A 25745-nucleotide genomic window follows, 5' to 3' on the forward strand; every position below is an offset into this window, starting at 1 on the left:
ACTTCCTTTTTGTGGGAAAGTACCAAAGAAGAGTCAGGTAAACTAGGGAATGATTATTTAACCGCAAGAAATGTAATAGTGATTTTTAACTTTGGCTGGTTAGCATCCTTATTGCTTGTTTACCAGATAAAAATAAAGAATTAAGGTAGCCATACACTGGTCGATTTGCCATCAGATTCGACCAACAGATAGATCCCTCTCTGATCGAATCTGATCAGAGAGGGATCATATGGCTACCTTTACAGCAAACAGATTGTGAACCGATTTCAGCCTGAAACCGTTCACAATCTGTTGTGGTGGTGGTGCTGCCGCCGCTCCCCCCGCCCGCATGCCCGCATACATTACCTGCTCCGCCGGCGCGACTCCAGTCCCCCGGTCACCGCTGCTCTGTCTGCGCTCTGGTCTCCAGGTCTGGCATGCCTCACTTCTTCTAGCCCGGCAGGAAGTTTAAACAGTAGAGGGCGCTCTACTGTTTAAACTTCCTGCCGGGCTAGAAGAAGTGAGGCATGCCGGACCTGGAGACCAGAGCGCAGACAGAGCAGCAGTGACCGGGAGACTGGAGTCGCGCCGGCGGAGCAGGTAATGTATGCGGGCTCTATTGCGTTGGTCATCGGGCACTCGAACGCCGCTAGCGATGCGCTCTTTACCCGCGGGCGATCGACGGTTATTTTCCGCGCGGCGCGATCAACGGGATCGGACGAAATGGACCGAAATTCGGCGTGTAGCGTGAACGATTGGCAGCAGATTCGATCCCAGTGATCGAATCTGCTGTCGAAACGGGCGCAAATCGGGCCAGTGTATGGCCAGCTTTAATTTTTTATTTTATGCCTGACCGTTACACTTTAATGTGTTAGTATAGTTATACTTAAATTTGAATAACATGTCTTAAAATGAGGCTTTTATTGATAATGCAGCATGATTTTGGTCCTGTGTTAAATGACATAAATGTCACTGCCATTGTTAACATTAAGAACTGACTAATCACTAGCTCGAACTCCCTTCTGTGGTGCTGATAACATCTGCACATGGATAAAAAGAAGTGAAAAGAGGCAATTTACAGCAAGAAAGAAGGAAGCTGACCCTTTAGAAGTACTAAGAACATTTTAGAAGCACCCTTTTTTCTTTCAGTGATCAATATACACTGTAGCTATGTTTCTACTTGTAAAGGCACAAAGTAACAAGTAATACTGTACATACTAGCGTTGACATGCCAAGATTATTAAATGGAACTAATATACACAAAACAAACATATTGCATTATTGAACAGGACCTAATTTTAAGACATTGTAAGTACTTAAAGTGAACCTTAAGTGAAAATGAACCGATGAGATGATCCTACTCCTAAAAATGACTTTTTAAAACTATTCCACACTTTTATGTTATGTTGAAAAGCAGAAAAAAGTAGATTTATTGTTTTGTCTCTGCTCAATGACACACTGTTTTTCCTCTGGCTCATGTATCTTGAAAAAGTCACAAAATAATGGCAACTATATAGAAGGTAGATTGGTTAACAGCTCCAAAAAGATCAGAGTCAAAAACACTACATTTGCCTAGAATTGGTTATCATGATTAACACAGCTGGGGAAACCAACTAAAATTTTATTATATCAAGACTAAGACATTCAGACCCTGAGCTAGTAAATGGTTTCTCCTGAGTTTTATCAGGAGAGAGTTGTTGTTGTTTTCATCACCTGGCAATGAATGGTACAATTGAAAGGTAAACTAAACCATGCTTTTCTTTAGTGCTGGGGGCTTAAAATGTATTTAATTGATACGGTGTGAAAACATCTCCTGTGAGAATAGGCAGGAGAAACTGAATAAAAGCCACACTGTTTACTGTAATTAACTCATAAGTAGCTTTAATAGAGTTATCCCGTTCGTGATAAGTGCTCTGCTTTTGACCTCAGTTGGCAGAACTCATGCTGTAAATTCTTGGAATGAAGTAAAGTGGAAAAAAACAAAGAGACTGGCACTGCGGTTGTGGGGTCTTTTTTGGGGATTATATTCTGGAGGGGTTAATCTGGATCCGGATAATCAGGGTATATACCTCCTGTGTGCTCTGGATGTTGAAGATAACACCAAACATATGCATAGAATGAAGAGATAGATTCATCCGGCACAACATCTGAAGGTTTAAGCAGTGACTGCTTTTTATTGTATCTGTGTTGCTGGTTGTACAAACAAGTCCATAAACATTGCACATGTACGGATAAAAAAACATACCCTATGGATACTTGCTGTGGGGCAATGTGGGAGCAGCGGTCCGCCTGACAGCTGTTTCGCTCAGATGAGCTTCCTCTGAGGCTCCGTGCGCACCTGTGTACAACCAGCAACACAGATACAATAAAAAGCAGTCACTGCTTAAACCTTCAGATGTTGTGCCGGATGAATCTTTCTCTTCATTCTATGCAAATTCTTGGAATGCTTTGATCTCTCTCCACTAGCAGAAAATATAGAAACTGAAAGCAGAAGCAATGAACAAATTAAGACTTAAATAAGCATATAATAAATTAAAAATGTGCTAAAATAAATTGGCCTGGAGCACTTGCAAGGCTCTAAATAAATTGGCTGCTAATTGGTTAAAAAGGCTTTAGAATCACTATTATTAAGGTAAATTTGGCAATTTTACTATTGTCTGTGATAATAACTAAGTTGATATTTATATTGAATGAATCCTTTTTTTAATCCATTTTATAGACATCTTCAGGTTTTATGTGATTGAATGTTTGAAAAAAATTATTTTTAATTTGGTTGCGCTAAAACAATATGATTTTATTGTGTAATATATTTCAGTGACACAGATTTTTTTCCCTCATTTTAATTTACAGCTAAAAGAGCAGCCTAAATATGAAGACAACCTTTATATGTATTTGTACTTCGTCATCTTCATCATATTTGGCTCTTTTTTCACTCTTAACCTCTTCATTGGTGTTATTATTGACAATTTCAATCAACAGAAAAAGAAGATAAGTATTATATTGTAATACCGCTTACCTGTACAGATGGATATTTTGCATATGAAAAAATACATAAATATTTTGTTTAGATTAGTAATGTTGGTGCATAGTTATGTCTAGGAGAACTCATGGAGAAGCATGTGAAGAGTTTGGTCAGGTGATATGTACCGTATATTCTGGCGTATAAGACGACTGGGCGTATAAGATGACCCTCCAACTTTTCCAGTTAAAATATAGAGTTTGGGATATACTTGCTGAGTCACCATATAAGTCTACCTTTCTTCCATTGCACACAAAATAAAAATTTAAAAAACATCATATACTGGTGCTATGTATGAACAGATATTGGCGCTGTACTGTATGTGGTACCTATTATATAGACGAGTGACTGGTTGGATTGGTCAACTCTCCCTCTCCCTAAGTGGATTGGTCAGCTCTCCTTGTCTACCTTTTTATCAGAGCAGGTTGGAAGAATAGATCGCACTATGCCCATAAAACACGCCTCTTTCACCCTTCTGGCCAACCCTTGTATCCTATTTATCTCGTTCTCTGCCTCTCAGATCTCGCACGTGTGCGCCTGCGCTGCTTCACTACAGTCCTCAGCAGTGAGATCTGAGAGTCGGTAACAGGATAGAGCGTATCACCCGGCATCAATGACACCCGGCGTATAAGACAACCCTTGACTTTTCAGAAGATTTTTAAGGGTTAAAAAGTAGTCTTCTATGCCGGAATATACAGTAAGTCTCTGATTTGCTAGTCATGATCATGTGCTAAAGCAGGATGTAATCACAGCAAATCAGGACTTTACAAATCTATCAGCTGATCAAACGAATCACATGTTTCTCCATGAGTTTTCCTAGACATGGTCATTACTAGCGGTGTATAAGCTTTGCAACACCCAAGAGTACTATGCTCAATTCAAAGGTCACATGGGTTATTATTTTGAATATTGTCCACATTTTACTGTTCAGGATCTATGGCTAAAATGAATAGGTAAGAGGCAGTGGGTCAGCAGGACAGCCAGGCAATGTGCATTGTTTACCCACCTCACGACCACCTAACGCCGATGGGCGGTCGCAAGGTGGCAGCCCCAGGACAGCCTAACGCTGATAGGTGTCAAGTCCTGGAGGAGGAAATTAACGGAACGATTGCGCACATGCAATTGCAGCTAGCAGGCTCTTGAAAAAAAAAAACCTTTGCTTACACTTGTACAGCGCTGCGATCTAGCACAGCACTGTACAGGGGACACTCGGCTGTCCCTCAGAGCGGCTCACATTGAAAGCCCTCTCATAGGCTTATGCCTATGAGAGGTGGGAAAGAGGACAGATCGCCGTCCTATGTCGATTTAGGACGGGGAAGGGGGGGCAAGGGTATGAAGGGAAAATGCTTTTTTTTTTATTTAAAAAAAAAAAAAGGATCGCAGCAGCGATCAGAGACCTCCAAAAAAATGTCCTGGACAAGAAAAGGTGGTAAGACTCATTTGTGTGCTAAGTTGTAGGGCTGTGCAGCAAGCTGTCAAAGCTGCACAGTACTTATTTGTGAAAAATGGCCTGGTCACTTGGGGGGTGTAAGCCTGTGGTCCTGAAGTGGTTAAAAGCAAATAAATATGTCAGCCTTTATAAGTCTCTTACCTTTGGTTACTTTAAATAAAATTAACATTTAAAAAAAGTTATGCACTCCATTTAAAGCGAGATTCCAATTTTGTAAAAAAAAATGGCGCTATTAGTAATTAATATAATTAATTATAAGTAATTAAAGTAAATGGTAACCGAATTCTAAAAAAAAAAAAAAAGTGATAGAGGGTGCTCACACATGCGCAGTATGGAGCAGCCCATCTTCGGGAGCACTTGGGCTCCCAAAGACTTCTCGAAACCTCCCTTCAGCGGCATAGAAAGCAGCATTTTTCTGAGTTGGTTGAATGCTGCTACAGGGGATGCTGCGCCGGAACAAGCACCGGGAGAGGAGAGGGAAGGCTCATTAGGATTTAGAGCATTCCCTCTCCTTAGGTAAGTATCTAACTTTTTTTTAAGCATTCGGTTTCCATTTACTTTAACTATTTCTGCCGCCCAGACGTGAAGCTCACGTCCGGGGCGGCTGCTCTGCTGCGGTGCCATGCTTCGGCGCACTTCCGCGCACGATCACGGGCGCACCCCTGTGCTGTCCCCCGGTAGCCCAGGGATCAGTGAACGGGAACTTGGTTCCCGATCACTGATCCATGCCCCCAGCAGAAAAACCAAAGTGCTCTTACTAGAGGCGTCAGTCTTTCTGCCCGTAAAAATTTCCGCATCCTCCTTGTGCTTCCGCTTAGCGAGAAGCACAAGGAGGAAAAAAAAATCAAGGTGGCCATCTTGTGGCCAAATAGTAAAACTACATCTACATATTTTTTACATTACAATTTACACATATAATAACATTAAAAATTAACTGTTTATTTCCTATACCAAAATATTACCCAAATAAAATGTTTAATGGATAAAAAAAAAATCTACAACTAAAAAAAAAAAAAAAGACATAACTAGTTACCTAAGGGTCTGAACTTTTTAAATATGCATTTGACGGGGGTATACTACGAACATTTTTTAAATTATAAGCTTGTAAATAGTGATGGACGCAAAACAGAAAAAATGCACTTTTATTTCCAAATAAAATATTGGCGCCATACATTGTGATAGGGACAAAGTTTAAATGGTGTCATAACCAAGACAAATGGGCAAATAAAATACATAGGTTTTAATTATGGTAGCGTGGATTATTTTGAAGCTATAATGGCCAAAAACTGAGAAATCATGATTTTTTTTTCCAATTTGTTCTTATTAATCCTGTTAAAATGCATTTGTAAAAAAAATAATTCTTAGCAAAATGTACCACCCAAAGAAAGCTGTGGTGGAAAAAACAAGATATAAATCAATAAATTGTGATAAGTAGTGATAAAGTTATTAGCGAATGAATGTGAGGTGAAAATTGCTCTGATGCATAAGGTGAAAAATCCCCGTGAGCTGAAATGGTTACAGGACAGCTGAAGTGAAATTCACATTTAAATTAAAATAGAATTAAATAGTGTGTGATTCTCATAAAGGTTTTTGAAAGCACTCACAGCTCCCTGTAGCCTCCTGTGTCTACTGGGGTCCTGGGGGTCTTTCCCCTCCTAGGCAATGTAATCACGGATCTCTTCATATCTTTGGGGGCTGGGTTTCCTTCCGGAATTAATTATAGGGGGTCTCCATATGGGTGAAACATTTATCATAAGCATATTATAACCCATCAAGAGTAGGGGTTTTACCATTAGGGAGACATTTGAAGACATTTCTATTCTCGTTTTGAATTATAGGTGTCTTCAATTCCTTATTTTGTTCTTCAGGTAGGTGTGGGAAATTTAGCTTATCGAAATACTCTCTAATTTTTGGTTGGGCTGTCTGTTAGCTCATCTGGAATTGAGTATTATAGAAACCCTTAGAATATTCCTCAAACACTCAAGCTGTGATGGATCAGCTGAAGACAACCCGTGTTGATCCTTGATTGCATATACAGTATGCTATTTCGTTAAAGCAAATGGAAAGCTTTAAAAACAAATCAACCAAATACTTACCTAAGGAGAGGGAAGGCTCTGGGTCCTATATAGAGCCTTCCTGATCCTCTCACGGTCACCACCGTTATGTGTTGGCTGCCCCGTTTGAATCCTCCGCCGCAGGAGGCTCGGAAGTCCTCAAGAGCCCAAGTCCTCACAAAGATTGTCAGCTCCATACTGTGCACAAGCGAGTGCACGAGAGCACATGCTCAGTATGGAGCCGCCCAACTTCGGGAGCACTCGAGCTCCTGAAGACTTTTGAAGCCTCCTTCAGCAGCAGAGGAGCAGTATTTGACCAATTGGCTGAATACGGGTACTGGGGGAGGCAGCGCTGGAACGCGAGGACTATAAGAGGAGCGGGAAGGCTCTATAGGTGTTAGGCTTGGAGGTGTATTCTCCACAGTCAGCATGCAACACATAAGCTGACGTGAAGGAGGTACACACACCAGCACAAGGAATCAGGATATCCCCAGTTTAGTGGAGGAGAGGACTGACTCCAATTGGAGATTGTGGTGCACAGAGCCGGTGCAGATCCGAACAGCCACAAACAATACTTTCGTGATAACGTCTCAGCGCAAAGTAGCGCTGAGCGCATAAACCAGGACTGAGGAGATCACGACAGGTAGACAGAATGAACGCTTGCTTAACTAGCCACTACTTAGTGACAGCAAGCGTCCACAACAAGACAGACTGGAATGAGGCAGCCAATGTGTTGCAGCGATGGCGTGCCTCACAAAGACAGGACAGGATAGTCAGGAAATAGGAGGATCAAGATAGATGAACGTAACACAGACAAATATACAATAAGTATGTTTTCCTAGCGTATTACAATTACAGCTATCAATGAAACTATTTGTAACGTCTGACTAACATATGTATATATCGGCAATGAACCGATATATGACATAAGCAGGAACACTGACTAGGACTGGAGCAATACAGGGAACAGGACTCAGAAGGATTCGCTATCTCTTCGCAGAGATGAACGCAATCCACAAATAGAACCAGGAGCAGGATACTAACTCAGCACGGGTGATCACGATACGCGCAAACTACCAAAACGTGCTGGAAAGCTGACTAACCGAACACAGGCTATAAACAGTTTGTGTACGTATATATCAGCGACACTGATGTATCAACGTAACACGAATACAAGGAAAATAACAAAACGTGCAAGTATGCGTATATATTGGCGATGAACCAATATATGACACAAGACAAGCAGAGTAACAACTTCTAGAACAAGAGCAGAACTAGGAGGACTCGCTGACCCCTTCGCAGGAGTCAGCGCAGTCCACACGGACTAGGAACGAGGTGGGGCACGAGCAGAGTAACAGATAGAATCTGAGACTATGGTAGCCCATGGAGCATTGCAGGAAGCAGTTCTTTATACTGAGGTCATCCAATGGGAGCAGACATGCAGATTCCCACACAAGTGAATGGTAATTAATCACAGGCTGACAGCAGGAAAAGGCAGACAATGATATGCAGCCTGCAGGAAAGGGATTGCCACTCCATTGCAGCAGACAATGTTTGTTTTCACAAAAGCATATTAAACTGTCATTAACTTCAGAGCGACTGCAGATGGAATCAGCAACCAGTTTAAGTGCAAACCAAACTATGCAAGCAAATGCATGTAATGACATCAGAACTGCTTGGGTTGCAATACCACTGCAACCAGCAGTAAACGCTGCAGAAGCGATCGTAACAATAGGACCCAGAGCCTTCCCTCTCCGTAGGTAAGTATATGGTTCATTTTTTCGAGTTCCCATTCACTTTAATGAGCGTAGTGTTTCCTTGCCAAGATTGTGTGAGGCTTTTTTCCCCATTCATGAAACAGCTGTTTAGTTCAGGAGAGGAGGCATTTCAGTTTTCCAGGAGCCTGACGCACCTATTTGGAATGGCTGTATTAAACCAAAGGTAACAAACATGAAATAATGTCTGAATAAAATACAGGCAATGTAAAGCTATAAACTGAGTGCAATATTATTTGCACCAAAACGTGATATTTCACTTAACTGTTCTGTAATAGTTTATCAAGGTTTTAAACAGTTCTCATTTTGCTTATTTACTTTGGAGGTCAAGACATCTTCATGACAGAGGAACAAAAGAAATATTACAACGCCATGAAGAAGTTGGGATCTAAAAAACCACAAAAACCAATTCCTCGACCACCAGTAAGTTTGTCATTTATTTTCAGCGGTTTTGTTCAATACGATTGGCCAAGTCTAAGAAAGAAAATACCATGGTTTGGCCAGTCCACAACCAAATGTACAGATCCACACAGAGATCTGTGAAGAAGTATTTTTGCATTGCTTCAGGGAGGGCAAGTTTCACCTCCCTTGCTGTATACCAAGTGATGTTCTTCAACCAATGACAGCTTTTATATTGGCCAGGGATTGGCAATTCCCAGAATTCCCTACACTGCCTTACATGTATCATAACTGGAGATGGTCAGTTTTTCTGTGCAAATTTCCAAGGGTGTGTTTATCTCACGAGTGGTAGTAGGTATTGCTTGCCTCCGTGCATCGCCTCTTCCCAGTAGGCTCTCCCTTCAGTAATGCAATGCTGTTCACAATACCCAGGGTGTGATGTGATGCCTTCAAAACACTACGTCCTGGTGCATTTGTAAATAAAAGGGGCCACGCTGCTCTGTATTCTCAAGGCTGGATTAATACTTTTTTCACCCTTAGGCCAGTTCTTGTGGCTCCCCTTCCATGTGCAGCAGCCACCTTCTCATGCTATCTGCAGTCCCTTTTTCTATGTATAACATCCATGTATAGTAGCTCCTCTCTGTCATGCACAGCGCCATTGGACAGCAGCTCTCATTCTCCATGTGTTGTACCCCATTGCAGCCTTCCTTTTCCATTTCCAGCCTCTTTTTCCATATGAAGCATACCCCATGTGTTAATCTTTCTCTTTAGTTCCCTGTTGTAGTCTAAACAGGAATCAGAAATGAGACATGATTGTGATAGTCAGTTAAAGTGAACCTCCGGACTAAAAATCGACTCAGCAGCACTGAAAAGGCCTGGTGTTTCTTTAACAGTTTCACAGCATAAGAACTATGTTTCTCTTATACAAGCCTCATTTTTAGCTGCACAGAAGAAAACTGCCCGGGCTTTTTTCCCCTGATGCTGTGCAAAGCATGATGGGATTTCTGATTTTGTTGTTCTCGTTCTGCTGTTCTGGTGCAATTGTTTTTTTTTTTACATCTTGAATTTGACATTTGAAGCCTAGCGTGTGCAGCTGGGAGGGGTAATCAGGACAGTTGGAACTGTGTCTCCTGCTCCTTGTCACCTCCTTTCAACCAAAAATATGGCTTCCCCATGACAAAGATGGCAGCCCCCATGAATCACAAACATTTGCCTGTTCTTTTAAAACAGGTTGGGTAAGAGATTATATTACCTATCTATTCAAAAACAGAAGTTGGAGGAGCACTCATCCATAGGAAGGAGCTATTGTGTGCCCAAGCCTTGGATTCCTGTATCCTCAGAATCCTCAGTAGTCAAGTGTAGAAATGAGGCTGGCACCACCAGAAGTAGAAAAGTGAAAAATTAGCTCTTTATTAGTCAGTCATTAAAATGACAGCATGGTCAAAAATAGCCGCCAAAGCCTTATTTTTGACCATGCTGTCATTTTAATGATTGACTAATAAAGAGCTAATTTTTCACTTTTCTACTTCTGGTGGTGCCAGCCTCATTTCTACACTTAATTACCTATCTATTCTAATTAACTTAACTAATGTAACTTGATGACAGTATGTTTGTTTAGGCTGAAGTTCCCCTTTAAGCATAACTTTGATCATGTGATCAAACTGATCACATGCTTTTTCATGAATTGTTCTAGATGTCATATAAAGCCTCACATTAGGCATGGCAGTGCCTCGGAAAAACAATGTAGTCTTTTATGTGATGTTTTTCTGATTAGCTACTGATCACTGCAAAAGGGAGGAGCCACTAAACTATTATAAACAGTTGCTAGGTAGTGTACTGGTTAAGGGCTCTTGGCTCTTTCTGTTCAGTAAGCCAGCACCTATTCAGTAGGAGACCTTGGGCAAGTCTCACTAACACTGCTACTGCCTATAGAGCACGCCCTAGTGGCTGCAGCTCTGGCACTTTAAGTTCACCAGGAGAAAAGCACAATATAAATGTTCTGTATCTGTGATAAGCACAAAAGGACAATCAATACACCTTAGGATAAATGGCCTCTCAGCGTACGGCAGATAATTTGGATGCAGCATAGACTGCAATGTTAATTGTGACTATAGCAGCACCCAGTGTATAATATAGGCACAGGAGGTGCTGGGGTTCATAGCAGTGCATGGAGTTTGGCTATGAAGCCTAAGTCCATACAGTGATGGAAATAGCGGCAGTGCACAGAGGTCGGGTACATGTTACCTGAACTCCCGATACTGGAAAAGTGGAGGGGGGGGAGTGAGAGCTCCAGAGGGCAATGGGGGTAAGTGATAGGGAATTTCTATGTAGTCAAAGCCTGTATCCACTAACTGTAGTGTTTGGTGTAGGTAGGGGGATGGGGTTTAGTGTTATGCGTAGTTGGGGGAAGGTTAGTGTGTGGGACAGGTTAGGTAAAGTGATAGTAGAATTTAGTTAAAATTACTTATATTCAACGATTGGCATTATCCTGTGCCCAATGGTAAAATATTGGTGACATTACCAATATTTTACTAGCAGCATTATCCGATGCCCAAATTTGCAATTGCCTTTTTTTGAATGTATGCCTTTAGGGAATGAACAACCACAGTTCTGACAACAGGGAAGAATTGGCAGCACTCTTAAAGAAAACCTGTAACTAAAAGAAGTTCCCCTGGGGGGTACTCACCTCGGGTGGGGGAAGCCTCCAGATCCTATTGCGGCTTCCCCCATCCTCCTGTGTCCCATGGTGGCCTTCGAACAGCGGGGATGTAAATATTTACCTTCCCGGCTCCAGCGCAGGCGCAGTATCGGCTGTCCGCTCATAGATAGGCAGAAATAGCCAATCGCTGTCGGTCTGCAAGTCTCCTGCGCCTGCGTAGTAGAGCGGACTAGACAGAGATCGGCTATTTCCGTCTATTTCCGTGGTGAGAGTCACAACAGCACCACCCGCTGGAGCCAGGGAAGGTAAATATAGCAAAGCCTTGTCAGGCTTGTCGAGCCAGGATTGCAGGATGCTTTGGGGGGAGCCAGCGCTGGACTGCCTGCAGCTACAGCGGAGGGGGAAGCCGCATTGGGACCCTGAGGCTTCCCCTACCGATGTAAGTACCGCCCCAGAGGATGGGGTTTTTTTTATACAGGGTCTCTTTAACCTCACTGCTGTACAGTTTGAGTTCTATATGTTGCTTATAGGAAAATACAGAAATTATTTTTGCCTACATAAAAAAGGCGCTGCACTTTGTGCAAATGTGATGTTTCTTTTTGCTATAATTAAGCATTGGTGAGAAATGAAACCCATATGTCAACATATTCTGCATACTACATTGTTTTTAGAACTTCTTTTTTTTTTAAGCACACAGTGAGGGGAATATGGAAGCTGACATACTTATTTCCTTTTAAATAATACAAATTACCTGGCTGTACTGCCTCTAATACGTTTAGCCATAGTCCCCTGAACAAGCATGCAGACCATGTGCCCTGACTGAAGTCTGACTAGACTAACTGCTTACTGCAGCCAAAAAGATCAGCAGGACTGCCAGGCAACTGGTAGTGTTTAAAAGAAAATAAATATGGCAGCCACCATATTCCTCTCACTTCAGGTTTCCTTTAAAAGAATGTTAAAAAATGCTAATTTTTTGTTACTCTTCCACAGAACAAGTACCAAGGTTTCGTATTCGACATAGTAACAAGACAAGCATTTGACATCACCATAATGATCCTTATTTGCCTTAACATGGTGACAATGATGATTGAGACTGATGAACAAAGTGAAGACATGGATTACTACTTGTACTGGATCAACCTGGTGTTCATTATCCTGTTCACTGGTGAATTTGTAATGAAACTCATCTCACTGCGTCACTACTACTTCACAATTGGCTGGAATATTTTTGATTTTGTAGTTGTTATTCTCTCAATTGTAGGTAAGTATTGCTAGGTTTGCGGAACTGTAAATTGTGTCTTTAAAAATAACATCCATCATAACAGAAGGTTAAATGGATTCTGTAGAATCAAAGACCATTGAGAAAGTCAAGATATTTACTTCAACAAGCAAGCAGAGGTATTTTCATGGTGCATAATAGGGATGGTGGGAAATGCTGATTTGTTATTCTGCAGAAGTTCTGATATCCGCAAGTGCCATTTTCCGTCACCGCCAGGGATGCTCACCGGATGCATTCACCAGTAATCACGGGTGATTACTCGTGATTCAAATGAGGTTTAATTGGTGCAGGTGTGCGGTGGGGATAGAAGGGGTTATTTTCCCATAATTCCGCCGTCCGCCCTGTGTTCCAAAGAGCTTGCACGTGTCCTATTGGTCATGTTGCAAGCCTCACACCGGCGCACCTCCTCCTTTAAGCCGGAAGGAGGAAGTGCGCCGGTATGAGGCTTGCAACAGGACCAATAGGACGCGTGCAAGCTCTTTGGAACACAGGGAGGACGGCGGAATTATGGGAAAATAACCCCTTCTATGCCCACCGCACACCTGCACCAATTAAACCTCATTTGAATCACGAGTAATCACTCATGATTGCTCGTGAAAGCATCCGGTGAGCTTTCCTGGTCACCGCGATATACCATCGGTAATGTGATTTTTTGGTTCCAGAAATGTATTGGTTTAAAAGGACATCTGCAAAATATTAAAGATTCCTTTTAAAACCAATACTTTACATTACAATATACTTTTGAACAGTTAATTGGCTAAATAATTTGGTACTCCGATTCAACCAATCAGAGAATGCAGAAATTGGATTGCTGCAGTAATCATAGAACAATCAAAAGTCTCGGATATTACAGAGTATTTTCGAGTCTTCTGATTTGCCTAAAATTTCCGTGGTTTTCCTATTTTCCTGGTAAATGACTGCATTCTGTGATTGATCCAATGCTACTGTGTATTTCCGATTATCCGATTTTTTTGCGGTAAATTAGAAAACTGAATATCTTTTTATTGCCCTATAATTACCTCGGCAATCCGATTTCCGGTTTAAAAATTCTGCATTCTCTGATTGGTGGAATGCTTCCAAGAGCTGTGATTGGCCTAAAACATCCGATTTCCGGTTTAAAAGTTCTGCATTCTCTGATTGGTGGAATGCTTCTAAGAGCTGTGATTGGCCTAAAACGTCCCAAGAGGCGGTAAATCGGATTTCTGCAGAAATCCGATTGAGACGGATGCCATTTCTGATTTCCGAAGCACAAGTTATTGAACTGACCGCTGGGTAAATCTGCATAAGGTAACAGGTAGAAGAAGGCCATCCCCCAGCTTCAAACTTGCATTTGTTTATTGAGCTCAGTAAACAAATGCAAGCTGGTAGCCCGTGCAGTGCCTCCTTCTACCGTTTATTGCATGTTCATTACTGCAGGAGTGATGTACCTGCAGGAAATGAGCATCAGCCTATGCAACCTTATCTAGAGGTTAGGTCATTGTAAAATATTGATACGTTTTTCCAATATTATACTATATGAATGAAATAGTGGGATATCGGTAAATTTACTGATATTTTATCACTTTTACTGGTGCCCATTTTAATAAACACAAAAATAAAGGTTACAATGTAAAATAGTATAATATTGGTGTTATTTTACGGCTTTTCCTGGCACCCATTTTACTAGACGATAAAATGAATATTGGCTACATCTAGCGCCCTTTTAACAGGTCACATTATTCTATGCACACCTCTGAAGGTCCTCAACTTCTCCTCATCAAGGAATATCTCTACCAGTGCCCCAGGCTTAAAGAGTCCATTTATATCTTGGGATAATTTAATTCACAGGTTTTGAATAATGCCTCTATATAATAGTTAGCTGCTAGATGGATGCTAAAGCATTATTAGTGGCACTACACCTGAAAGAGTCTGAAAATTAGCTCTTCTTCCCCCAGGGTAGTGAAATTGTCTAACATGTCCTTGGAGATGTACACACCTGTGTCCATTTATCTCATCTTCCAGACCTGCAGCTTCCACCCTCCGGGCCTGAGAACACAACTTTGCCTATTATTTTTCACTGTGAAGAGAAGCACTTAGTACACAAATAGCCATGCACTCATAAAATGCAGATTTTCCAAGTGCTATGGCATTTCTCTTCTGTTGGAGACACACCTAGTTGCACAGAAAAGACAGAAAGGTTGGGTCTCCAATTTAGGAAAGTTTATGGCATAGTGAGAAATTTAACAAAGTTTAGATTGCACATGTCTCAGGTCTGCAGGCGTACAGAGTGTAAAGGCAGTTATATATACTGCAAATCCCTGTTCCTATAGTTACTGTCCTCTAGAAACAAAGCCTTTTGATTGTTTGTGGGGCATGTGTTGATAGTATCCAATGCTGATGTTTTACAAACCACTATTTCACACCCTGCTTTCTGCACCAGTGCAGGGGTTGGACCATATTCACATCACGCTGCCGTTGTTCCAGCCAATGGAATTTTACATGGCTGTGATTGTCCTTTCAGTACCTGTTGGAGCTGAGTGAGACTGCATTTGAAGCAGTGGTGCTGCACATTGACTTGTAAGGCAGCAGAGGATGCTGTTTGTTGCTTTTTAGTTTCCCCTACAGAATTGCTGTAAGGTTTTACATTAACTAGAAAATGTTTTTTAAAATAGTCCAGCAGACAGAGTACACAGTTTTCTTGTTTACCTTGCTAAAAACCCTGTGCATGAATGAATGGCTGATCAAGAAATAGAGGCCCATATGAAATTCCTTTTTTTTTTCAGAGTTTTCTCCGAGGAGATCATACATTACCCAGCCTGGCTCCAGCGATTGGTGCAGCCTCCCTGCACAGCTCTGGTCTCTCTGTGAGGAGGATCGGGTCTGCTCATGATGTCATGTACGATTCTCCCCATATAGAAGACCGGAGCTGTGCGTGGAGGCTGTACCGATCGCTGGAGCCAGGCTGGGTAATTTATTAAGTGGCGGGATCAGGGGTGCCAGCTATCTATACTAGCTAGCCTAAGCCTTTTGCAACCATGCAATCACTTGGATTAATCCTGGGGACTCAAAAGCTGCAAAACCTCCTGAGCGGCGTAAAGCTCAGGAGGTTAAAAGGTGTTTTAATGCCTAGGAGACAACTTAGGAGAAAAAGTGAATTGCATATGGGCCCATGTCAATAAAATCCCTTCTAAACCGCCAGCAAGCGACAAAATATTTTGAATAACTTTCAGGCCCCGTTTCCACTATTGTGGTTTCCGCCGCGATTCCGCAGAGTTTCCCCGCACATGAATCGCACGGGGAAACTCTGTCATAGGGTATAACAGCGCCGCGGCCGAATCGCTTGCGGGAGCGATTCGGCCGAAATGCCCCGCAGAATTCGCGGCGGAGGCTGCAAATCCTATAGCCCTCACAGTACTTTTTCAACTATTTTTGGATTTTTCAATTACAGAGTGCTGAACATTATTTTTAAAAAGCAGCTGAAAAAGTATCTCTAGGAGAAAAAAGTTAATTGAATATGGGCCATGGTTTATTTTTATTTACAGGTGTTTCATCCTCAGATCACTGAGCAGAGAAGCAATGAGAATGTTCAGGCTTTTTTTTATTACTCTATAATGTAAAAATGTTGCTCTTTTTTTCTGTTGACAAATTTGCTATAATATTAGTATTTATGTTTTGTTTTTGTTTGTTTTTTTAGGTATGTTTCTTGCCGACATGATAGAAAATTATTTTGTTTCTCCAACGTTATTCAGAGTTATAAGACTTGCCAGGATTGGAAGAATCTTGCGTTTAATCAAAGGAGCCAAGGGAATCCGGACTCTGCTTTTTGCATTGATGATGTCACTTCCTGCTCTATTCAACATCGGACTTCTGCTCTTCTTAGTGATGTTCATTTATGCTATCTTTGGAATGTCAAACTTTGCCTATGTAAAAAAAGAGGCAGGAATCGATGATATGTTTAACTTTGAAACGTTTGGCAACAGTATGATCTGTTTGTTCCAAATCACAACATCAGCTGGATGGGATGGCTTATTGGCACCGATTCTAAACAGTGGAGCACCAGACTGTGACCCATATGCAGAACACCCTGGAAGTTCTGTAAAAGGGGATTGTGGCAATCCATCTGTTGGGATCTTCTTCTTTGTGAGTTATATCATCATATCATTTTTAGTGGTCGTGAACATGTACATTGCTGTAATTTTGGAGAACTTTAGTGTGGCCACAGAGGAAAGTGCAGAACCTCTTGGAGAGGATGACTTTGAGATGTTCTATGAGGTTTGGGAAAAGTTTGATCCAGATGCAACACAATTCATTGAATACAGTAAACTGCCTGACTTTGCTGATGCACTGGATCCACCTCTTCGTATACCAAAACCAAACAGAGTACAGCTTATTGCAATGGATCTTCCTATGGTTAGCGGTGACCGAATTCACTGCCTTGACATCTTGTTTGCTTTTACAAAACGAGTATTGGGTGAAGGAGATGAAATGGACAATCTTCGAGCACCGATGGAAGAGCGTTTCATGGCATCCAACCCTTCGAAAGTCTCGTATGAACCAATTACATCTACTTTACGGAGAAAACAAGAAGAACTGTCAGCACTCATCATTCAGCGGTGTTTCCGGAAATATCTTTTATGGAAAACAATTAAACAAGCTTCATATATGTATAGAAAAGATAAAATGAAAGAAGTTAATTGCTTGCCCAATAAAGAAGACCTGGTTATCGATAAGCTTAATGGGAATTCAACCACAGAGAAGACTGATATGACACCTTCTACAACGTCACCTCCATCCTATGACAGTGTAACAAAACCAGAAAAGGAAAAACATGAAAAAGACAAAGCAGAAAAAGAGGACAAAAGCAAAGATGCCAGGGAGAATAAAAAATAAAACTGCACATTTTTCATTTGTGTGATAAATTGTTTACAACCTGTGAAGATGACCCATCTGTTTCAACAGGACTCCTGTGGGAGATCTATGCCAAACTGACAGTCCTTGCATATATGTACTCAAGGTCAGTGCCTATAATAAGACAGTGACCTCTTGTCAAGAGATGGTGTATCAGCCTTGACTGGTGGTTACTGTTGAAATAACCAGTTGACACTTCTTACACAGTGGGCCACCAAATGGCTTCTCAATCTGTCTGGACCAGTTAAAGGAATGCAAACCTATATTGTTTCTGTGTTTCACATAAAACACTGTAGTACAATAATTGTGTCCACTGTTCGCATTTTGATTACCATACTGCCATATGTTTACAGACTTGTGTTAGTGGATCAACGGTTTTATTTTTATTTATTTTTTATTTGATTTGTATGTCATTAATTTATATATGTGACTATTTTTGTAAAAGGGTTTTACAGTACATTGGGGATATAGTACAACCTTTAAAAAAAATATAAGTCTAAGAAACAAAACAGATGACCACACACTGTACATGTGAGGGAGTTATTCACGTTAACTCATACAGTCAATGGGCACCATAGGAAATAAGAAGGCACACCTGATATTTTTCAAATATTGACATCAACGTTTGGACTAGGATAGCTAAGTGTTTCCACCCACATCCATCAGTGGCTACCATAAAAGTCACTGTGATGTCTTAAAGTATTTATCCCTACCTAAAAGTAATATAATTAAACTTTTTTTGCAACTTAAAAGAAAAAAAAAAGCAGTGAACCAGAAATAGCGCTACTCCGTGTTTCAAAAGAAAATGTCATGCTTTAACAAAGAAAAGGTAAAAATAATAACAGTAAACACATGTTTAATTGGTTGCTTTTGTGAAGTGGCAGGTATATGCTTCCACTAGCAAAGTAGGAGACATATCAGTGGATTGCATATGTTAAAACCAAACACAATGAAAGATCCTTTGGATTGTGATTAATTTTTTAGTAAGCTAGACTATTTAATGCAACAAAAATTCCTATCCATATAGAGCAATGCCATTTATTTGCATATGTATATTTATTTTATTGAAACAGTTATATTTAATAATGATGCATTAAGTTATATACTGAAGTAGGGAATGTGGTGATTTTATAGGGAAAGCATATATTTAAAAATGTTTAAGAAAGATCAGAAATAAACAGTCACTGGCAGAGAGTTAGCCCTTTGCATATGAAGATTGTGCAGGTCGTAGTCAGCAGGTCAAAGGATTTTCTTTGACCAATTATGTGCCTGTGAACTCCTGAGACTTTGTAGTGTGGAAATGTTTTAGGTGTGTTTTGCCAAAAAGACAAAAAAACTCTATTGTGCTTGCTGGATTGGTCTGTTAGCCTCATACATGCTCCAAAAAAACACGCGGACCAGATGGCAGCACAACAACAGTCATTTTGAACGTGTTCCATAGTGGAATGTACTAAAAATATATTAAGGCAAAACACACCTCCTTCTGAGGAGTATCTCGTATGGATTCATAACAAAATCAATCAATAGGTTGTGGCTGTACTGTGTATAGGGCCCATGCCATGTAACTTTGGAACAGTACCAACTGACAAAAACAAAAAACACCATCTGAAAGTTTCACAAGACCTCTGCACGAAATGCAATTTCGATTTTCAAAATCTGTAGTGGGAGAATGGCCAATATGTATTTTCACTGATGTTTAATATAAAACTTGTTGACATTGTTACAATTTTTAATGTCGAAAACAACAAACTGATGTGATCACTTGGTGACATATTTCAGAAGATGCTCTCATGCCACATAAAGAAGTGTAACATTTATGAATATCACTGGTGAAACAAATTGATTACCAATAAATGGGCGTCTTCCCTGAATGATTGTAATTCTTTCTGAAACAAGTTCATGCAAAGGAAACTGTTCTTTCGTTGAGGATATCTCTGTTTTACACTGTTGCCAAAACCAGTTGTGTACCGTCTTCAACATTTCTGTGTTACTTACGAGTGATAGTACCTTAAAATGTTAATGTAGACTCGGTCATTGAAAACAAAATGCAAGTGTTTTGATCATATATTATACAAACTGTCTTGAATGTACATTGTAGATTAACCAGCAAATGCATTCCACTTAAGTTGTCAACATTTGGGACTCCTTCAACAAAATTCTATTCGAAGTGTCTTAATTAATTTATTTTTCTTCTTCTAAGGTACATAATACACAAATACCTTAACATTAAATGCAGGGCACTTATTCATCAATATTTTTTTTATGTCTGAAAAAAAAAACTTTAACCAGATCTTTATGTGACATTTTCTAAATTTCTTTATTTCAGGTAATAGTTGAAAATAAATAAAGATAAGTATTGGCTACCGGAATTATATTTGGTTATGTGGTATAATTGACGGACAGGGATTTAATGGATGACGTGATATTGCTGGTTGGTTAGTTAAAATATAGGCTACATGCATTCTAGTCATTAACTATTCCATTTAGCACATGGGTACAATGCACAAATACTTATTCATTTAACTCATTAACAGCTTCAATAGAGTTATCTTATTTGAGATAAGTGCACTGCTTTTGCCCTTAAGGTGGCCATACACTGGTCAATTTGCCATCAGATCGACCAACAGATAGATCCCTCTCTGATCGAATCTGACCAGAGAGGGATCGAATGGCTGCCTTTACTGCAAACAGATTGTGAATCGATTTCAGCATGAAACCGATCACCATCTGTGAAGCTGCCGCCGCCCCCCCTGCATACATTATCTGATCCGGCCGACGCGAGTCCCCCCGGTATCCGCTGTCTTCTTCTCCGCTCTGGGCTCCAGCTTCAGTTTACTTCCTTTCCGGGGAAGTTTAAACAGTAGAGGGTGCTCTACTGTTTAAACTTCCTGTTGGGACAGGAAGAAGTGAAGCCTGCCAGAGCCCAGTGGAGAAGGAGCAGCGGGGACAGAGGGGATACATGCCGGCCGGATCAGGTAATGTATTGCCGCTAGCGTCGGTCGTCAGACATTTGAACGCCGCTATTGACGTACTCCCGACCCGCCGGTGATCAAGCAAAATCTTCCACGCGGAAAGATCGATGGGAACAATCGGTTTTGGACGAAATCAATTGTTCGATCGGCATTTGCGCAACGATTTCACAGCAGATTTGATCACAGTGATCGAATCTGCTATATATTGGCGGGAAATAGTATAAGTGTATGGGCCCCTTTAGTCAGAAGAACTTGTGCTGTAATATTCTTGGAATACTTTGATCTCTCTCTGCTAACAGAAAATACAGAAACTGAAAGCAGAAGTCCTCTATTATTGTCTCACGCTGCCCCCTAGTGACAAGTGGCCATCAATGCACATTACAGCAGAACTATTTAGTTGCAAGCAAATGTAACAAATAAGAAATAAAAAAATGTGCTAAAATAAATTGGCCTGGGGCACTTGCAAGCCTCTAAGTAAATTGGCTGCTAAAGGGTTAAAGAGCGCCTGTAACAACTCATAGCAGAATATAAGAAAGTATTCAGGATACCCACTTTTACATTCATTTTCCTGGTTTCAGCATCAGAAATGCTTCATATAACCATATATTGCTGTATATTGGTATGTAACGCTACCCTCCCTGTGATGTTCAGCCCAGGCTTCATGTCATACAGTCTTCTGTCCCAGCGCATTCTGGGAGATAAAGTGATGTTACTGATCACTGCACAGAGGGAGAAACAAATTCTCACAGTGATGCACGCACAGTGCAGTAAAGATTTTAGCACTACTGATACATTTAATGCACACCTGAACTGACAGGGATATGGAGGATGTCATGTTATTTCTTTTTCAGCAATACCAGTTGCCTGGCTGTCCTGCTGATCCTCTACCTGTTTCAGGCATGTGATCCAGATACTACTGCAGCTAAAGAGATCAGCGAGACTGTCAGGCAATCGGTATGGTTTTAAAGGAAATAAATATGGCAGCCTCCCCATTTCTCTCAGTTCAACTATCATTTAAGAATGTCAATATAAAAGAGGTAAGTTTTTACAATGAGCAAAAATTGACTAAATACTTTACAAATTCACAAATAATTATTGTAAAAAAAAAATTAAGCAGTTTTATTCATTAATTTATATTTGGTAAAGTTCCTCTTTAAAATACATTTTAGGTAGTTAAAGAAGAATCTCAGCTAGGACAGAATGAAGAGTAAATTTATCTAAAAAACATTTACTTTTTTTTTAGTTTTTTTGTAACATAAAAGTACAAATAACACACTTTTTATGCCAAACAGAAGCTAAAAAGCAAAAACATTGGCCAGTAGGCTGTACATTTAAGTTTTAATTTGTCATATAATTCTTGCTAATATACAACCTGAAATCACGAGCTGTGTTTGTGAACATTGGATGTTTTTAATCCCGTTGTCAGCGTAAATCCACTTAGCTTTCCATAGCAATACATTTCAAATTCAATGTGATTATATTTGCTGCTGTGAACAATGTGTGTGTAATGCAGTTATGGGTATTTTTCTAAATTCATCTCCTTTGGAGAGTCACTAGTTGTAAGCTGAGCACACACCTTCCACTATCGACAATTCATGAGAGCAATAGAAAGTAGCTGAGCTCTTTAATCCGAGTAGAGTTTAATTACATGCTGATGTGCCATAGAAAAGTACCGGTAGCCTTAACTGAACCTGGTCTGCATGTCTGCACAGGGACCAGCTATATAACAGATCTGTCGTAGATAAATCATGCTTGAATTTTAGACTGTCACTGCAACAGATACCTTTAGGTGTAAAGTGCACTTTAATTCTGGAAGTGCTCAAACTCCTAAGATTGGATGGTACCACCATCTTTAAAGCTAATGGGAACCCGATATAAAAAAAAGTCAGATACTCACCTAAGGAGAGGGAAGGCTCGGTCCTAATGAGCCTTCCCTCTCCTCTCCCAGTGCCCGGTCCCGCGCAGGATCCCCCGTAGCAGTATTCGACTATTTCGGTCAAATACTGCCACTTCCGCCGCCACATCATAGAGGGCACTCGCGCATGCGCAGTATGCAGCGGCCCGTATGGAGCAGTATGGCGCTGCCGGCCTTTGGGAGCCTGAGTGCTGCCGAAGACTTCAGAGGTCCCCACGGCAGATTTGCATGAAGGATTCACCGAGCACTGGGAGAGGAGAGGGTAGGCTCATTAGGACTCAGAGCCTTCCCTCTCCTTAGGTGAGTATCTGATTTTTTTTTTACATGGGGTTACATTAGCTTTAAAAGCTCATAATCCATAAATAATTAGCAACCTTACAGTAATCAAATACAATCCTTATTTGTTGACAACAATTTTTTAAGACCATTAAAGCGACACTGAAGTGAAAAAAAGGATATGGATTGTATGTGTAGTACGGATAATTAATAGAACATTAGTAGCAAAGAAAAGAGTCTCCTATTTTTATTTTCAGTTATATCGGGTTTTTTTTATAACATTGCATCATTATTTTATATTTGTTGTTTACAAACTACACTGTGTGTATTTTAAACTGTGAAACAGAGCAGAGGTGATGATCCTTTGGACTTCTCTGCAGTAAAACCTTATCTGAAGCTGTCTTTCACTGTTTCTTTGATGTATAAATGCTTCAGATTCACAGAGGCGTATCTAGAGGGGTGCAGGCATGGCTCTTGCCATGGGCGCCACAGCACCAAGGGCACCCTGCCTGCCCCTGTGCTGCACCACTATGCCTGCCCCTGTAACTTAGATTTCAGATCAAGCAATACTGTTTATTTGATTTATAAATGCTTCAGAACAGAGGCGTATCTAGAGGGGTGCAGGCATGGCTCTTGCCATGGGCGCCACAGCATCAATGGCGCCATGCCTGCCCCTGTGCTGCACCACTATGCCTGCACCTGTAACTTAGATTTCAGATCAGATTCATTCTGTTATCTGGGGAACATGGCTACTTAATTTATATATGTAGGGCCCACTTGGCTTAGTGTTAGAAAAGAGGACAGAGAGGGAATAAGAAGAGATACTTCCTAGAAAGTAACTTCAGCAATATCCCAAGCAAAAAAACACGGGCAACCATAACACATGCATGTGAGAAAGGACGCTGTTTTTAGATGGGAGGGGGGCTCTCAGTGTGGGGAGGGTTTCAGTGTTTGCCATAGGCTCTATATTACCCAGATACACCCCTGCTTTAGAAAACAGCACTGTCTTTGACTGAAGTCGGAGGGAGAGCTCAGAGAAGCTCTTTTGCATAGATAACAATTGAGGTTTATTAACTCTTTCTGTACTGGAAACAATATGAGACTCTTTTCTTTGCTACGAACGTTCTATTTCTTAACTACGTTGCACATACAATTCATTATTTCATAAGTTTATTTGCACTTCAGATTCCATGCAAAAGTATCCTTTGTAGGGCATCACAATCAGAAACAAATAATCCAGGGTTGCTCCCTCACGTGAGGTGTACAGTTCTACCCTGCTTGTTTCTTGCTCAAACACTGGCGCACCAACATGTTACTGATTATGATCTCTGACTACTACTGAAAGCATGTAGGCAGTGTTACATTTACATCTGTCCGGGTAAGATGATCTACCTGACTCAATAAAAGTACAATAAAAGTATAACTCTAATAGTCTTAAAATGATTTCACATATATAATATATTCACAAATACACAGTTGCCTTTGCATTTTAGTTTAAAGCCTGCTATGATTTTAAAGGCATTACCCATTTGTCTGTATTATTATGTACCCCATGTTTGTTTCTTACTTTGTACAACACCACAGAATATGTTGGCACTTTATAAAACAATAATAAATATTAAAAGAACATTTAAATAATGCTGTCTTACAGTCAACATGTCCTTCATGGTACCATTTGCTGTTTGGAACATCCCACGCTAAAAATCCTTAAAGAGGCACTGTAGTGACATATAATAGAATGCAGTCAATTATTCAGGATGCCAACTTTTATGGTAATTTTCCTGGTTTCAATATCATAAACACTTTCCGTAGCTATATATTGCTGTATATTGGTATGTAGCCCCACCTTCCTAGTGATGTTTAGCCTAGGTTGATTAGCTATGCGGAAATCCCCCTCCCCCCAACACACACACAGCATTCTGGGAGTTCAGGTATATTTGGGATTCACATTAGCCAAACATTCCGCAGTGATCACTTGACAGGACTAAAGATGTCACCCCCTGTGAGAAATTTCAAGATGTAAATCAGGAAGAGGAAATACTTTATACTGGGCAAACAATGACTAAATAATTTAGAAATGAATATTGTAAAAAAAATAAGCAATTTTATTAGTTGCATTATTTTCACTACAGTTCTTCTAACCATATTCTTGCAGTAAGTGTTTCATTCCTACAGGTTTATTCCAGTTTATGTTCACGTTTATCTCATCGTGCCATTTGTCAGTTCTGGAATCACTGAATGGTGTAATTGCTGATTTTTTTGCTATTGAGCTACATTCTGTTCTTGACTTTAGTTTTCTTTTAAAGAAAATACTTTATCCAATTTAGAGAAAAAAATAGAATATATGATAAACATACTCTACAGTTGAGATACTGGAAAATATTTATTTTTAATTGTACATTATCGATTTGAATACATTTTGTGCACTTTGAATATATACTATTATAATTTGCTTTCTTTAAGAACAGTTTAGGTCTAGCAATATTAACTCAAAACATCTGATAATAAGTAAAACGATTTGCAGAAATTTCCCGTGTTCAACATTAGAATAAAATGTTCATTGTAATTATATTGTACCAGTTATGTATTGTCAGTTTGGTAAAAAAACAAAAAAAAACAGTAGTATGTTAACAATAAACATTGCAGATAACATAATGCTTTAATTAAAAAAAGTTTTGAGAAACCAGAACAGTTTAACTGGTTTATATGTCATAATTATAAATATATTTATTAAATAAATAATTAAATACCTACCATTTCAATCACAATATAAACTATTGAAAGTAATACAAGTACAGAAGAGACTATTATTTTATGATATGCAAATGTTATATTACAAAATATTCAGACTAAGCACTTGCTAGATATTTTTATCTGCTTTTAAAATGTCTTGTTAATTATAATTTCAGTACTTAGATATCTGATTGCATTTAAAAGATACATGTAAAGTGTTCAATGTTAGAGATTTAATACTTATAAATTCCACAAGATTTATAATACTTATAGGTGGTATTAAGATTTTGTGCTGTCATTGTGTTGAAATGTGTTTCAAGACCAGGATTAGTAGGCCCTGTAGTCGGG

The 25745-nt window shown here is 40.1% G+C and overlaps 1 protein-coding gene across 5 annotated transcripts in view; it reads left to right on the forward strand.

Annotated features, from left to right (window-relative positions):
* LOC137524995 (sodium channel protein type 2 subunit alpha-like) overlaps positions 1-17497 on the forward strand; it is a 351655-nt gene extending 334158 nt beyond the window's left edge. For all 5 annotated transcript variants that reach the window (XM_068245607.1, XM_068245605.1, XM_068245608.1 and 2 more), the window contains 4 exons: positions 2830-2967; positions 8596-8700; positions 12326-12596; positions 16288-17497. In XM_068245607.1, the coding sequence (XP_068101708.1) occupies positions 2830-2967; positions 8596-8700; positions 12326-12596; positions 16288-17483 (1710 nt within the window). In that variant the 3' untranslated portion in view covers positions 17484-17497. The remainder of the gene's footprint in view (positions 1-2829; positions 2968-8595; positions 8701-12325; positions 12597-16287) is intronic.
* Positions 17498-25745: the final 8248 nt, after the last annotated feature.

This window comes from Hyperolius riggenbachi, chromosome 7 (genome assembly GCF_040937935.1).
Source record: "Hyperolius riggenbachi isolate aHypRig1 chromosome 7, aHypRig1.pri, whole genome shotgun sequence".
In the NCBI taxonomy this organism is placed as follows: Eukaryota; Metazoa; Chordata; class Amphibia; order Anura; family Hyperoliidae; genus Hyperolius; species Hyperolius riggenbachi.